Genomic DNA, 17,359 nt, shown 5'->3' on the forward strand with positions numbered 1-17,359 from the left:
CGTATAACGTTATTATCTTTGTAAAGGCAAGTTTTTTTTAAATAAACATCTTGCAATGGATGAACAAAATATATATATTTGAAATACAAAATACAAATTGGATTTGGAGCCCCAAATTATTTCCACAGCATCTTACAGTATCAACATTTGCTAAAAATGCGGCTTGGCACGTGTCTATCCACGAGAGCGAGTGGATCTGTCTCGAGTGGAAATGCACTCGTCCACATCGACACCATGAAATACATGACTTGCCTATTTTTAGACGAGATGGTTGCAGAGGGCCAGCAACACGATGTGCGTCCCTCCTTCGGCCCCTCCTCGTCCTGCAGGTCTGATTGTTTCTACACAAAGTCAGGAAGCTGTGTGGCCTTTGAGAGCGGCTCGTTGGGAGGAAACACACGCTGCATGCCGGGCACAGGTCCAGGTCCAGGTCCACGAGCACGGCAGCATCACATCACATATAGGCCCCCTTTTTTTTCATGTAAAACACAAAAATACACACACATCAGCACTATTGTACAAGAACTCAAATAATGACAACTAAAACCACGTGTTGCATCTTCCATGTACAGTAGACATTCATGATATTTATCGTGTGAAACAAACATTTATATCATATATATATATATATATATATATATATATATATATATATATATATATATATATATATATATAACATATATCAAGTAACTGTGCAGTAATATATTTATTAACGCGTACAGGACGTAGATGTTTATATACATCTACGTCCTGTACGCGTTCTATGTTGCAGGAGGTCAGTTAATAAAAATGGAACTCAAGTGCACAGCGCCTTGTATATATTATATCCAACTATCCATTTTCTACACCGCCTATCTTTAAATATATTTTGTGTCTGTATCATATTATTATCTTCATATTAATTTTTGTTATGTTATCCTACCGTCATTATCGTTGTTTTTTTTTCCCTCGCCAGAAAACGAAATATTATAAGTAGTATAAAATGAATGAATATAATTATAGCCTTCGTCCTGAATTCATACAGTAGCAAACACGTTGCACATTAAGGATGGAACAATGAGGAAGGTAACCTATATAAATGTAAACTTTTATAATTTATATAAATATGCTATACTTTGGCGAGGGGTCGATGATGGAGAACAGAACATGCTAAAATACTAAACTGAAAAAATAAATTTATTACATGCACCGCCTGCGATGTACTGCCACTAAAATGATCTCCTACTTTTTTTTTTTGGTTTTAAGTCTGTCTACGAAGGCCGTTGTTCTCTTCTTCTGATCTTAGACTACTGAGAATTTAAAAAAAAAAAATGTGAAAGAAATCCCAGAGATTGGCAATTGTACAGGGTGTCCCTAATAAAGTGTCGGTGGCCTCGGTGCCTGCAGCCGATTGGCTGAGCGGCCCACGGTGAGGTCAGGCCGACGCAGGGGGGCGGGGCGGGCGGGGCGGGCTGAGGAGCCTCTTCTTGGCACAGCTGAGGCGGATCTGCACTGATTACGTCCACGCACACATATGCACATAATTGATGACCTAATTGAAGTGCGGGAGGAGGAGAAAAGTTGACTTGTTCCTCCTGCTCACATGCAGTCCCACCACAGCTGAGGGCATTGATGTGACCCGAGAGGCTTTCAGCTTTTTACTCGCACTTCTTTTCCCCCCCTCACACACGGAGCACAAATCCACCTTCTCACCTTTAGTTTAGCGCGTTTCCTTTTCTGTCACTCCCTTTTTCATTTTGGGAGGGCACCGTTAATTCCGCTTGAAACACGAATTAAAGCTGTTCAGAAGAAAGGAGGGAGAAAAAAAAAAAAAGAAAAAAAAAAACCGTCTTCACCGCCTCACCGCGCCACTTCAAGTTGAACGACCTTCACCGGACTGTCACTGCAGCCGCAAACCCACCTTGGGCCACTCTCACCCGGCCAGCAAGCACTCGGCGCCGCGGCAGCATCCTCAACATGAGCCTCAAGACGGACACGGAGCCGAACAATAATGTCTCCATGGAGGAAGAGGTCAGGTTTAATTTTTTCTGTTTAACCATTCTAAAGTTTAACAGCGCTGTCGGAATGCATTTAAATTTGTGACTTTTCGCTGGTCTAGTTAATGACACTAATGCGTTTTTTTTTTCGTGACCAAATGGGACCGCTTCTCAAAATTGCATTCAGGGCACTGAGACTTAACAAAATTGGTAAACAAGTAGCTAATAGGAAGAAATCAGGAAAGTCAAAATTCAATGAGACAAAACCTGTTTAAAAAATGTACAAATGCATTTAGAGCAGCTTGTAACATAACATTGGTCTTAAACATGCTGCCTCTTCAGCTTAATTCAGTCCCTGTGCTGTTTTTAGAGAAACTTAAAATTCCTTTTGACTGAGTGCGAACAAGATGACTCTTCCAGCTGCCATAATTAGTCTTTGTGTCCAGCTAAGTTTCTGGACTGATGACTCTATAAGGAGAGGCGCACAGGGGAGCGCTGGGCTCCTTTGTTGCTCCCCTTTTGTTCATGATCTCTATTGAAGCTTGTGTGCCTAATTTTGTCAAGGCTGAAGAGCTAGCATAATTCCTGAATTAATGCATGACCGAAGTTTGTTTTACAATTTTTGTTTGTTACTCATAAATTGAGGATGTGCACCAGAGTGCTTAAAATATCCTATAGTGATGTTTTACTGTCTTGTTCATCCTCAGTTGTAATACCAGCTGCTCAGGCATATTAGTTGCTGTATGTCTGAGTTGTAAAGGAGGAAATTGGTGCTGCGGCAGCTAAAAAATGGCCGTGTGGGGGCCATGGGTCAGAGGAAGGAAATGGTGTCAAGCTGTGAACTGTTGTCCAGTGCTGTGTCTCTGGCAGCCCCATTGTAGCCAAGGCCTCCCCACCAACTGAGAACTAATGGGCCCGGCGCACTGTTTCTACGGCCACACTGGGATTCATTCGGCATCGGCCCTCAATGAGCTGTGCACGCCCAGCAGGATGAGAGTCCTGTTTGGTTTTTGCTCATTTAGGGTGGTCACGAGTGTTCTTTCACTGTTTGATTCACGGGTGACCCGTTTGTGAAACTAAAGCGTATTTAGTACTTCATGGGGAGTTTTCAACCTGTAGGTCAGGAGGTTGGGAATCAGTAACTTTCAATATTATGATGCTATTTTGCAAAATCATTTATGAAACTAAAGGCAAACAAGTTAAGAAAAAAGTGCAGCCAATTAAACAAAACATTTTCATTGGCCCTTTAGTTGTGCAATGTCTATGGAGGACAGCAAGCTTATACTGTATCACTTAAGTGTGTGATTGCGTGTTTGGACAGCTACAGTATTTATCAGATGTGGGTGTCTCTGGACTTTGTGAGAGAAACAATTTGTTTTTGCCGCCGTGTAGGGATGGCTCCTGTTCATCTTTCCAAATGTCCACAGCTATTAATTTCGGGCATTGTTGAGGGGATTAAACAGTCTGCAAAGTTTCAACTTGCTTTAGAACTTTGACTTCAAACTGTTTCATTTCAGGTACGAACACTGTTTGTCAGCGGCCTACCAGTTGATATCAAACCACGGGAACTGTACCTTCTTTTCAGGCCATTTAAGGTATGTTGCACTGTAATGGCTGTCAAATAAGATTCTGGTTAATGTAAGTTAGCATGTGATTTGTCATTAAAAATGAAGCGTTAGTGGTTGTCATGTGAAGTGGTCAGTGCTTATCCTGCAGACATTTCTTTAATTTCGGCTTTGTCTAAAGTAGACCAGTGATTTCCCCAACCAGGTTGGAGAAGTCGGGTGCTGTGGGGAAATTATTCAATTTCCCTTAAGCTGTCTGAAAATTATTATTCACAAATATAGCTTTCTTCATCTATGCCAGCGATGTATAGTGACAGGCAGAACAATTAAATGCGCTTCCATTAAATGGCAGAAAGTGCAAGCAGTAGTATATGTATGCACCTGTTGGCATTCATACCACAATCAGTCACTGCTTCCTGGGAGTTTATCAGCTTTGTATCAAGTTGAACAGGCCCGGATTTCACACTGAGAGAGTACATTTGAGTATATTGAAACTATCATCTCAGTGTTCATACTTTTTGTGACAAATGGGAGCCTCTGCTCCAAGGTTGGGAAACACTGGACGATATGTCTAGTATAACAAAGATTTATTCAAGCCTGTTTGTACATTGTAGCTGAAATCAATTTCCCTGTTAATGAGTCCAAATATTTGCATATATGGAAATGAGGTCACATCATTGTTCATCCACAGCTGTGTTTTCAACTGGGCTCTATGGTTCATAACACCCCTCCTACTTGTGTCCTAACGAACCAAATTGGAAGGGGTATCCCTCGCACATGGATGATCCTGTGGAATGTGTAAATGAGTAGCCCTTGCCACTGACCAACCCTGTGGGACAAAACTCGTGCACTGAAGAGAAACTTTTCTACCTCGAATAGTGCTCAAGCACTGTAAAATGGCCGAAATGTTTTGTTGCAGTAGTTGCTCTGACACTTCCTGTGCACCTGTTGACTGGCTGCTAGATTGTGCTTGTGTGCAGGGATCTTGTATCCATTCTCATTTGGAGGCATCTTTTGCTTTAAAAAATAAATAAAAATCTTGCAACCAAAGAGTCTAAATCTGACTGTAGTTTGCCAAGTATTCACAGCAAAAAAAATGTCAACTATGGATGTCAGTCAAGGCTAGACCCCCCCCCCCCCCCCCCCCAAATTATAAGAATATGCCTTTAAAATCCTTTTGGTGCATGTTTGGTCAATCTGGAAGAGGATGTCAGTCTTGAAGTTGAAACTGCCCTGCAAGTAGCACACAGTTTGGGGGGGCAAGTTTGACTTATTTAGCATAAGAAATGCAACAGGAGCCATGCCATGCTGGCAGACTGATCTCCAGCAGATGGCTCACAGAGGCAGGTCTCTCTTCCTCTGGAGAGTGTTCATGCCTGACTTCCTTGCATGTGACTCCACGGTGGGTAATTGGCTGTCTTTCTTCTCTGCAGGGTTATGAAGGGTCACTGATTAAGTTAACATCAAAACAGGTGAGATTCATAATCCATCAGTTGATGCTAAAACTTTTGCACAGACCCAGTCATCTTTTGGCAATGTCAGTGGAGGATCAATCATTTTCCCACTTGATTTTCTTCTGTTAAAAAAGAGCTGCTGATGTGTGGGTGACTTTTTTTCTTTGTCTTCCAGCCTGTCGGGTTTGTAACATTTGACAGCCGATCTGGAGCTGAAGCTGCAAAAAATGCTCTAAATGCAAGTATTCTGGTTAATTCACTGTGGCCCTTAATTCTTTGTGCTTTTGTGCTAACATAAATCTTAAAACAAAAGGGAGTGTTTTGAAAATCCTTTCCCATCAGTTTTCCACCAAGTCAACTGTTTCTCTTTCCATAATTCAATGGCAGGGACTTTTTTGGAAAGATGGGAGAATCCTGTAGCATTACGGTAGTTTACTTTGACCTTGATACACATCCATTGTTAGTCTGTAGCTTTTCTAATTTTGCATATCACTGCTTTACTATACTTGTTCTATAGCCACGTTTTAGTGTTATTTGAACACATCTTCAGTAGTGTAACCTTATTTTTTCACCAGTAGGCCACAATGGCAGTGTCTAACCCACACACTCATAGTCTAGCCTTCCTTATGAGCATCACTTCTTAGACACACCAGATGGCGCGCACACACAAACACACTCCAAATTACTTCACTTGCATGTGGGCACAGCGCTTAGGGCACAAAAACACAAGCAAGGTAAAACCACCCCAAAAATGCTACTTGGTCTTGTCATCGGCCCTTTCCACATCTCGCTCTCCTCCTGGCTTATTGTGGCTGATCTCCTCCAGTCACGTGAGCTCATGATTTGATTGTGAGGAAGAAGAGATGTAAGCATACTGAAATACGTTCAGGTTGTATCCTTCAGCTGCTCCTTTGTCCTGAAGTCTTCAACAGTTCTGCTCGGGTAGGTGCAGTCAGGAGGAAGTGGGTGTATTCTCCAGAAAGAGCAGAACAGTGATCAGCTCAGGAAACCTGAAGGATACATCCAGAGTATTGAACCATGGCTGTAGGAAAGGAGACGGTGCCAGACTATAAACTAAAGCCCTCAATCTCAGCCCACTTCCCTTACGATCCAATGTGCCCTTCCCTCCGTCTCTCCTTCAGGGTATCCGTTTTGACCCCGAAAGCCCTCAGACCCTGCGCTTAGAGTTTGCTAAAGCCAACACCAAGATGGCAAAGAGTAAGCTGATGGCCACACCGAACCCCACAAATATCCACCCTGCTCTAGGAGCACACTTCATTGCACGGGACCCATGTAAGTTGTACGACTGCACCTCTCTAGGCTCGGATTCACTCTCACTCGGGCAGTGCCATAATACGTCTTTATGAAAATACTGACGTCAAATTGACAGGTTAAAGTATTTAACCAATCTAACACACCCTGCACATGCATGCTTCTCAATTCTTCAGCTGCTTTGCTTCTTTCCAGATGAAAATGAACTTCATCCAACATTCATCTTCATGGTTTTACACATGCTAGTTAGTTGCTGACTTACATGTTATGCATTCGGTGACATTGGTGATCAGTGTTTCACTTGAGTTTAATGTGGTTATTTAATGGTAGCTTCTGTTATCAACTTTCCAGGATTGTAAGTTAAACTTTGTTTCAATGTGACGTTATATCCCCAGATGATCTGACCGGGGCAGCGCTGATCCCAGCCTCCCCGGATGCATGGACCCCTTATCCACTGTACACAACAGAGCTGACCCCTGGTCTCCCTCACGCAGCCTTCACTTATCCGGCGGCTGCCGCTGCTGCCGCAGCCCTCCACGCCCAGGTGAGGGACCAACCGGTGTCTCTTTCTTGCATGTTTCCTTTGAAAACATTCACACCTCAAAGATTTACAAATAAACTGTCAAACACTACAATAAATGCTACAAAAATCCACTGTGTTGCTGTTCGAAACAAGCACCTCTTTAGTTTTATCTCCAAGCTGTACATGGTTGCTATTGTTAGACGAAGACTTGGTTACCTAATGTATTTCCCAGTATCAGTGAAGGCCTATCTGACACAATAAATTAAAAGTGCTATGAGGTTACACTAGTTTTGCATGTTCCTCTTCTGCCAAGGATAACCAGGTGGCTATTAAGTAGGGTCTGTTTCTGAAAATTAAGTTAAATGGAGCCTACATTTTACAGACTCGGAAGATGGGTTTTCAGAAAAATCATACTTGAAATTTATACTTAAGTTGGCATGTACACTAATCACTTTTGAGTTGTAGTGACGATAGCAAAGGAAAATAGTTTTTTTTGCGTCATTTCAAGGTCGTATGCTAAGCTTTCGACTTTCATTGTCAGAGCGCAAGGGAGGGAATGCTTCTGTACATCACAAAGCACAATGACATAGGCCCTTTTGCTGGGCACTTGAGGCTGAGGAATGCTAGGTATTTATGAAATACTCCTGACCCAATGTAGCCAAAATTTGTCTGTGGGCAAAGGGGGGGGGGGGGGGGGGCTTTCTAATTGGAATCTGAGATATTCCTGAAGTTGCTCGAGTTCTCAGCAACTCCCAGCAGTGAGGACTGTATCTAAACAAATTGCTGATAACCTCTTGACTGTTATGTTGTCTGGCTGTGATGTCGTAGCTTCTGGAAATGAGTTTTGAAATGTACCAGATGGAAATGTTTAAATAGATGGCTTAATCACTTTACATTCTATGCAGTCAAAATCTGGTACATAAAAGGCCATTACTTGGCTTTAAATGGGGGCGGCAAATCAAGTATAGTCAAACCCTTTGGAATTGTTTAAACCTCATTTTGGTCATGACTGTTTGTGTTTCTTTAGATGCGCTGGTACCCTACTCCTTCTGAGACTTCCCAGCCTGGATGGAAGTCCCGGCAGTTTTGTTAGATATTTAGTGAGTAACTTTTGGTCCAATTGTGTTTAGATTTCACAATTCACCTTTCTGAGTGTTAACCTGGTCTTCTACAGCAGTATAATGAAGCAATTAAGTGCAAGCTGTCAATCCAAACTACAATGAGCCTGGTATTAAATTAACTTGAGCAAGTCTAAAAAGGCTGCTGCAGATGTTTGGTCTTTAGGGTTTCCATGTACACGGTGATACCTTTTGAGCTAACATCGAAGTTTTTTCCAAAATGCTTTGTTCAATGTTTTTGTTCTGAACATATTCTCATGTAGAGTCTTTTTAAGAAAAAAAAAAAAAAAAAAGTTACAAATTAAGTGAACCAATAGCAGAGGCCACTGGGGACAAATTTAGCTGGGCTATGCTGTAGACAAAGGGAAGCTGGTTGTGCATTCCACCAATGTACAGTGTTTGTTATTAGACTAACTTTTATTTTCTCTACAGGCGCCTGGAAACCACACCTTTGTCCGGTTGAAGTGAGGTTGGCCAAGCTCCTTAATTTAATCAGGTTAATTTAATGAACAAATGTGCATTAGAAACAGTATTTATATCTCTGCCAATTGTCTGTGGGGGAGTCAGGGTTAAAAACTATCTTGCTGTTGAGTCTCAATGTGCCCCATTTTGGGGCACATAATCACTTCCTAGAACCTTAAGCAAGCGAGTCAGAGCTTCATGGATTATCATTGCTGAAGACAATTAACACCTTGAAGTTGTAAAGATGGTCCCTCTGTGGCAGACAGCTGGCTTCAGGCATTTTAGAAGTGTGAAGTCATTGCATGTTCAAGTTTTTTGGCATGAATTTAGAACATAGTTCTGTGTATTCTAATTTTCTTAGTTTGCGTCTTTATCTTGATCTGGATAGCAAAACGTTTTTCCAGTAGCTCCTCAGCCATACCCGTCAAAGCTCGACTGTTGTTCAATGGCTTAGCTCGCATAGACCTCGTGGAGGCATCCCCATGTTCTGACAATCCCAATCCCTAGTTTCATATCAGTGTCATTATTTGAGAATAAAGTACAAGTATTTTTGTACTTTTTGTGTAATGTGTATATTTATGCATTTTTGTGCAACTAAATAATGAACATGTATAAGTTGAATGTTTAGTCGTCTGTGTTTTTGGTGTTTAATTTTTGTTCCTATAAGCCTGCTAAAATAGTTTTAGAGGAAAAGTGCAATTTGTTTAAATGAAAAGTGGGTGTCTGTCAAAAATGAAGAATTCTGAATATGGTGTGCCATTCTGCTAAAATGAGAGTGCTGTGAAACGATCTTTCAGAATGTGAAACTGGACAACAGACTTTGTGGGAGACATTTTGAAATGGAAGCAGGATTGTAGGGGAGGAATTTAGTTTGGTTTAAGAAACATTTGTCTCTGTATCTGCTGTGCATAAGATGTAAACAAATACTCTTATGAATAAAAGAAGTGAATGCATTTCTTTAGTGATCATTTCTGACAAAGCCAATTAGAAGTTTTCAAATGTTGTGTAAATCTAGGTGCACTAAAAAATTTACTACTGTATGGTGAGCAGATTAATTTGTAATGCACCGATGCGTTAGCATCTCTGTTGTGTGGAGTTGACCAAAACTGGTAAGACTCTGCTCAACTGACGATGGCTCCTCCAGGGACTCAAAGGACTGTTCTCGGTATAGCAGCTGCCTAATTGTACTGCTTAGCTATAAACATTCCCTTACTATACTCGTCCACCTGACTCTATACGGACGGGTATGCTGATAAAGCCTCAATTTGTACCCACATTAACCTGCCACCTAATTAGGTTCACATGCCTTTTGAATGTGTCCAAAATTGAGCTTTGTTGGAAGAAAAGGTAATGGTTTCAGAACTTTCTTTTTTTTTTTTCTTTTTCTCCCATGACAAAATATGGGATATATACATATACACACACACACATATATATATATATATATATATACAAAGCTCATAAAATTGTTCAGTTTTTGTTAAAATTCAATTTCTTACCTCTTCCGGTTTGTCCTAATTGGTTTCGGGTGAGAGATGGGGCACACCTTGATAGATCACCAAACTAAAATGAGCGACCCTGAAATTTACAATGAGATGCTGTAAAATTGTGACCAAAAAAAAAACTAAAATGGTGTTAAATTTACAGTAGCTGTAAATTAAGCCATTCACAATTGCACATTTTAAAGTAAAAATGTTGGAATATTTCTGTAGAATTTACAGATTAGTATAAACTAGGGCCTTACCCGTTTTTTTTATGGCAGATTTTATTTGATTTAAAAATAATTTAGTTCCCTATATGTCCCGCTGTAGTGTTTTTGTCCAAATGTACATAAAATATATTCAGTGCCCATAAAATCCTTTTGAAGCCATGTGGTTCCCTGACCCCATTGTGCCATGCAATGTTGAATTGTTGCAGTAATAAGCATTTTCTGCTGTTCGTTTGTTACCAATAGTTCATTGACTGTGCCTTATTTGAGACATTTATGATAAATTTTTGTTTGATTTTTTTTTTTATGAATTGTTATATTCAGTCAGTGCCCTGTTATGTCCAACAGGGCACTGACTGTTAAAGTTAAGACTGTGGAATTCCCGAGTAACACTCTTTACATAATTCTGGCTGTGTGTTACTCATGAGTAACACTGATGCTTTTTTATTTTCTGTATTGTAGTTGGAATGTAATTGTAATGGGTTAGTATAATTAAATAATTGGTCTAACTGCCTGATTATTGGCAATTTGGAATTTTTAATTAGCATGTTAACTTAGTAAAAGGGCTGTTTCATTCACTTAACTTTTTGTACTGTGAAATATATAGGGTATTCTGTAAAGATGTTTAAGGGAAAATTCTGGCAACAGCTGACAGATTTTGCTGTTAAAAACCGACATTTGTACACTGAAGGCAATCGCAGGGTTGAGACATGCAGTCCAGCCATGCACACTTGTCCCAATAGACCAAAGTCTTATGTGGGAGGAAACTGGATTACTTTGAGAGAACCCACAAACACTACGAACATGCAAAAGCCAAGAACTACTGGCTATATGAGGTCTATCCTCAATTTTAAATGAATAGGTTTGAAAACAAAACTGTAGCTAGGAAGCATATTTAACCAATAAATTATTTTCCTTCTATGTCCCTTGTGGAAATCTAAACAAATGTGGTTCATTTAACTTGCCTTTTGCACATATCTGGATTGACATGAAATCAATACTTACTGCAAAGATGTGTGCGACTGGAAAGAGGACCATTTTCTTGCTCTTTTCAGCATCACAAATACAGCCTCACTGATTCAATGCAAAATCACAGTATAAGGAGTGTTAATACATGTAAGGAGAACAGTAAATCACATCAGTGCATTGGAGCAGAATCGGCTGTTTTGTGGTTTGATACTTTGCACTAACAGACGGTATAGGGAGACAATTGGCACGAACTTGGAAACACAGTTTAATGCCCATTCTACTTTGTTTTGCAAACTTTGCCATGAAGGGGAATGAGGCAAGTATGCTTTATTGCTGGATACTGTTGCCACCTCCTGGTTGAACATGTGGATGACAACCAATGCAATCATTTTAGAAGGGATTTGACTCCTGAAATGAAACTGCATGAACAAAGGTGATAATCAAGTTTGGCAGTTGTAAGAAATGCATTGCAACAGATTTAAAGATGACGTTGTACAATGTTTTCCTTTAAAGTCTATGCCGTCTGTTCTTTTCCTTTCGGCTTGTCCCTTTAGGGGTCACCACAGCGTGTCATCCGTCTCCATGTATGCCTATCTCCTGCATCCTCCTCGAACACCAACTGCCCTCATGTCTTCCCTCACTACATCTATCAACCTTCTCTTTGGTCTACCTCAAGCTCTCTTGCCTGGCAGCTCCATCCTCATCACCCTTCTACCAATATACTCAGTATCTCTCCTCTGGATGTGTCCAAACCAAAGTCTGCTCTCTCTAAATTTGTCTCCTAAACATCTAACCTTGGCGGTCCCTCTGATGAGCTCATTTCTAATTTTATCCAACTTGGTCTCTCCTTGAGAGACAATCTGCATCTTAATTTCCTCCAGCTCTGCTTCTTATTGTCTCTTCAGTGCCACTCTCTAATCAGTACATCATGGCTGGCCTCACCACTGTTTTATAAACTTTACCCTTCAACCTTGCAGAGACTCTTCTGTCACATAACACACCTGACACCTTCCTCCACCCATTCCAACCTGCTTGGACTCCTTTCTTCTTTTCCTTACCACACTCACCGTTGCTCTGGACTGTTGACCACAAGTATGTAAAGTCCTCCACCCTTGCTATCTCTTCTCCCTGTAGCTTCACTCTCCCCCCCCCCACCCCCACCCTTCTCATTTATGCACATATATTGTTTTACTTCGGTTAATCTTCATTCCTCTCCTTTCCAGTGCATGCCTCCACCTGCTCCCTGCTTTCACTCCAGATCACGTCATCTGTGACGATCATGGTCCATTGGGATTCCAGTCGAACCTCATCTGTCAGCCTATCCATCACCACTGCAAACAGGAAGGGCCTCAAGGCTGATCCCTGATGCAGTCCCACCTCCACCTTAAATTCCTCTGTCACACCTACAACACACCTAACCACTGTTCTGCTGCCCTCATACATGTCCTGTATTATTCTAACATACTTCTTTGCCACTCCATGCGTCCAGTACCACACAGTATCACAGTTCCTCTCTGGGTACCCTGTCATAGGCTCTAGATCGACAAAGGCACAATGTAGCTCCTTCTGACATTCTCTGTACTTCTCCATCAACACCCTCAAGGTAATAATGCATCTGTGGTACTCTTTCTAGGCATGAAACCATACTGTTGCTTGCAAAGAGTGAGTCTAGCCTCCACTACTCTTTCCCATCATTTCATTGTGTGGCATCAACTTTATTCCTCTATAGTTCCCACAGCTCTGCACATCACCCTTGTTCTTAAAAAAATGGGCACCAGCACACTTTTCCTCTATTTCCCAGGCATCTTCTCACCCGCTAGAATTATGTTGAACAAGCTGGTCAAAAACTCCACAGCCACCTCTCCTAGATTCTTCCATACCTCCACCGGTATGTCATTGGGACCAACTGCCTTTCCTTGTTTTCATCCTTTTTAGTGGCTTTCTAACTTCCCCTTTACTAATCATTGCTAATTCCTGGTCTACCACACTTGCCTGTTCTGCTCTTCTTTCTCTCTGCTTTTCCTCATTCATCAACCCCTCAAAGTATTCTTTCCATCTATCTAGCACACTGCTGGCACCAGTCAACACATTTCCATCTCTATCCTTGCTCACCCTAACCCGCTGCACATCCTTCCCATCTCTATCCCTCTGTCTGGCCAACCTGTATAGATCTTTTTCTACTTCTTTATTGTCCAACCTGGCATCCATATCATTATATGCCTCTTGTTTGGCCTTTGCCAGCTCTACCTTCACCCTAGATCGTGCCTCGATGTATTCCTTTCTCTTCTCCTCAGTCCTTTTAGTGTCCCACTTCTTCTTAGCTTTCCTCTTTCCTTGTCGAATTTCCTGTACTTTGAGGTTCCACCACCAATTCTCCTTCTCCCTTTTCCTACCAGAAGATTTAGCAAATTTCTCTCCTGCCTTTCTTCTGGAAGCTCCTCCTGTCCACCAAGAGACTGTCTCACCTCTTCTTGAAAAGCCGCACAACACTCTTCCTTTCTCAGCTTCCACCACATGGTTCTCTGTTCTGCCTTTGTCTTCTTAATCGTCTTTGTCTTTGACCCTCAGTAGCTGAATCTCCGCCGGTGCCCTGTAGGTTAACGGCGCTGGTGGCAGACATTGTTAACCCAGGCCACGACCAATCCGGTCTGGAATTCTTTGGATGAACGCTCATATTTGTTTGGCAAAGTTTTAAGACGGATGTCCTTCCTGACCCTCTGCATTTATCTGGGCCATTAAAGTCTATGCTGTCTGTTCATATATCAAAATGCACTGTAACTGTATAATGTATTCATAGTAATATTCAAGCATGAAATGACTGACTGGAAGAGGAAAGTCTTCTCTGCTTAGGTTGCTGACCCTGTGACCCAACCCCAGATAAGATGTAGAAAATGGAAGGGTGAATAAAATGAATGACAGAACCCTGAGTTCTGAGCATATAAAATTTTGAAAATACAACTATTCTCTCGCGCTCTTTAAAAGTGATGTGCGGTGAGGTTCTGTGCGAGACGCCTCGATGGCGCCCCAATCCCAAACATCATCCTCCTCGTCATCCTTGCTGATAGCACTATGGGCCAGCACAACCACAGTCCTCCCCCTTTTTGGCATAAATTAAAAACACATAACATGACAATTACACCACAGGATTATAAAGTAGGCCTATATTTAAGTAGGTAGCCCCATGTTACTAAATCCAGAAAAACAGCTGCCATTTTCTTTCCATTTCACTGTGCCAGCTTGGATTTAGCAGAGGTTCACCAAAATCGTGTTTTCACTAACGAGCATGACTAGGTTTCATGATGTAATTATTTGAAAGCAAGCTCATTTATTTATACAAATATTATATATCTAAACACTAATGTGAAGTTCCATCCAAACTTCCGCCGGATCTTTTCCTTTGTCTGCGATACTAACATTAACTACCAGGAGACTTTCTCACTTAAGGATGTTTAATTCCAGAAGAGTTGACATCACAGAGCTGGGAGACAGACTGCATGGCGGCTGGAGAGTGTCTGTCGCCTCCTAGTCCCTTTCGATCCTTTTATCCTGTCTTGGGATAAGACAGGATAAGACCTCGCAGGGGTGTTACACAGCCTAACAATGTCTTAGCACTTTTCCTATGTGTAAGTCAACGGTCTTAAATTATTATTATTATTATTTTAGTTTGAGTAAGCTTAGGGTGCATAGATAGAGATATTCAAAGCTGTAGCAGTGGCAAGTTTATAGCAGTAAACAACAAAAGTCTAGGGCCTGAACCTACAGTGGGTATGGAAAGTTTTCAGACCCCCTTAAAATTTTCACTCTTTTTCTGTATCGCAGCCATTTGCTGAAATCATTGAAGTTCATTTTTTTCCACATTAATGTACACACAGCACTCCATATTGACAGCGGGGGAAAACGGAATTGTTTAAATTTTTGCTGATTTATTAAAAAAAGACAAACTGAAATATCACACAGCCATAAGTATTCAGACCCTTTGCTCAGTATTTAGTAGACGCACCCTTTTGAGCTTGTACGGCCAAGAGTCTTTTTGGGACTGATGCAACAAGTTTTTCACACCTGGATTTGGGGATCATCTGCCATTCCTCCTTGCAGATCCTCACCAGTTCTGTCAGGTTGGATGGTGAACGTTGGTGAACAGCCATTTTCAGGTCTTTCCAGAGATGCTGAATTGGGTTTAAGTCAGGGCTTTGGCTGGGCCATTCAAAAACAGTCACAGAGTTGTTCTTAAGCCACTCCTTCGTTATTTTAGCTGTGTGCTTAGGGTCATTGTCTTGTTTGAAGGTGAACCTTCTGCCCAGTCTGAGGTTCTGAGCACTCTGGAGAAAGTTTTCGTCCAGATATCCCTGTACTTGGCTGACCTTATAGGTCACCCAATTTAGACCTGAGACACTTTTGTATCTCCCCTGTTGAACTGGCCGGAACTTCACACTAACAAAGCCTAAATATGGGATATTGTAATATTTTGTGGCTCTGACAACTCATGTTAAATAAAGACATTGCAGACGTTTAAAGTTCCCACGGGTATGTTAGAGTCCGTTTCACCATTCACCCGAGCGGGAAGGAAGTCCTTTTACTAGTTTTGCCGAATGCGGAAGTAGCAAATACCGGAAATAAATAATAATAATAATAATATTTTTTTTTTTCAAACGTGAAAAGGTTATAAAACAAACAATCAAACAGGTTTACAATTTTTTTGTACAGAAAATGCATAAGTAACGAAGAGGTTTAAGTCTACAAATGGACTAGTCTCTCAGTCAATAGAGCGTATGGTCGTCAGCATTTTTAATTGTGCAATTTAACTAATTTGGACAACACTTGCATCATCACTTAGTGTAACTATTCAACCATATAATATGTGAGATTCGTCAATTCATCATGATTTTAGATTTTACAACCATAAATGTGGGTGTAAATCCACCTCCAGTTTTGTTTTTTAAATTACAATTTTCTTTTAAAAAAAAAAAACAAGGAAATGTGGCCTGCTCCACAACTCTGTTGATTGGTCAAATGGTGCAGTGACGCGCTCTGTGACATTAGGTAAGTTCAGAAATGTACCCCAAGCACGCTCTCTCTACCCTCCGGAACGTTTGGAAACTCAGACCGTTGTTTGGGTGCGCCGTTCGCCACACTGAACGCACTTCCACCGCTCTGATTGAGGAGACAGAGCGGTGGGGAGCGCCAGGCAGGACGAGGTGTTTACTGGAAGAAGTGACACATTCAATATGGCGGACGAACTGATGTATCCGGGCCAATGGCCAATACTCTCGTTTGTAAATTCATAGAAAATAGAGTGCGTCCTGTCTCTCTGAACAGTGCACTCTCAGAGCACTGTGAAAGTGTCAGGTTGAATTTCCAAACGCACTCTTTAACTCCTTTATCAAATGTATAGTGTTCAGCCAATTGTCAATCCTAAATAATTGTATTTTCTGGCAGATATAAGAGGTGTTGAATCGAAACAAAATTCAAACTGGGTTTGTGACACCCCCTTCTTCCTGAAATGCATAATCTGCGTCATAATCTTATCTCTATTTATCCTTAATCTCCATTTATTGCACCACAAGTAAACACTATTTAACAAAATCTGGACATCATTTTCAGTCTTTACAATAAGGACTATATCATCTGCATACAGCAGGGTGGCTACCTTTAACTCACCTATTTGAACACCAATTGCTGTTTGTTTGATTTCTGATTCTGCCATTTATATATATTCCAAACAGTGTGGGACAGCGCACATCAACCTGTTTTACAACCCCAATTCCAATGAAGTTGGGATGTTGTGTTAAACAAATAAAAACAGAATACAATGATTTGCAAATCATGTTTGCCCTTTATTTAATTGAATAAACTCATGATCAATACAGTCAAAGGCTTTCTGAAAATCTCATCCATCCATTTACTGAGCCGCTTCTCCTCACTCGGGTCGCGGGCGTCGTGGAGCCTATCCCAGCTATCATCGGGCAGGAGGCGGTGTACACCCTGAACTGGTTGCCAGCCAATCGCAGGGCACATACAAACAAACAACCATTCGCACTCACATTCACACCTACGGGCAATTAAGAGTCTCCAATTCATGCATGTTTTTGGGATGTGGGAGGAAACCGAAGTGCCCGGAGAAAACATGCAAACTCCACACAGGAGGGGCCGGGGATTGAACCCCGGTCCTCAGAACTGTGAGGCTGACGCTCTAACCAGTCGCCCACCGTGCCGCCCTGAAAATTAAAAAAAAGACCATATGTTGAGTTTCCTTGTATTCTCACCTGTATTTTTGCGGACAAGGAATATAGGTATTCAATACAAGCTCTT

General features: G+C 41.4%; 1 protein-coding gene across 1 annotated transcript; it reads left to right on the forward strand.

Annotated features, from left to right (window-relative positions):
* The first annotated feature begins 1,500 nt into the window (after positions 1-1,500).
* rbpms2a (RNA binding protein, mRNA processing factor 2a) lies at positions 1,501-9,326 on the forward strand. The gene is made up of 8 exons (XM_061670348.1): positions 1,501-2,013; positions 3,497-3,574; positions 4,978-5,016; positions 5,174-5,236; positions 6,141-6,291; positions 6,666-6,814; positions 7,821-7,893; positions 8,344-9,326. Exons 1-7 carry the CDS (start codon positions 1,960-1,962, stop codon positions 7,884-7,886), a joined length of 600 nt encoding a protein of 199 aa, XP_061526332.1. The 5' UTR covers positions 1,501-1,959; the 3' UTR covers positions 7,887-7,893; positions 8,344-9,326.
* The last annotated feature ends 8,033 nt before the right edge of the window (positions 9,327-17,359 follow it).

The sequence above is a fragment of the Phycodurus eques genome, chromosome 2 (genome assembly GCF_024500275.1).
Source record: "Phycodurus eques isolate BA_2022a chromosome 2, UOR_Pequ_1.1, whole genome shotgun sequence".
In the NCBI taxonomy this organism is placed as follows: domain Eukaryota; kingdom Metazoa; phylum Chordata; class Actinopteri; order Syngnathiformes; family Syngnathidae; genus Phycodurus; species Phycodurus eques.

What these genes read in the sequence shown, in the direction of transcription:
- rbpms2a (XM_061670348.1), top strand. Translation starts at nt 1,960, where the DNA reads ATGAGCCTCAAGACGGACACGGAGCCGAACAATAATGTCTCCATGGAG. An exon ending in TTCTTTTCAGGCCATTTAAG is followed by an intron (nt 3,575 to 4,977) that starts GTATGTTGCACT and finishes TCTTCTCTGCAG; the next exon opens with GGTTATGAAGGGTCACTGAT. An exon ending in CTGCAAAAAATGCTCTAAAT is followed by an intron (nt 5,237 to 6,140) that starts GCAAGTATTCTG and finishes TCTCTCCTTCAG; the next exon opens with GGTATCCGTTTTGACCCCGA.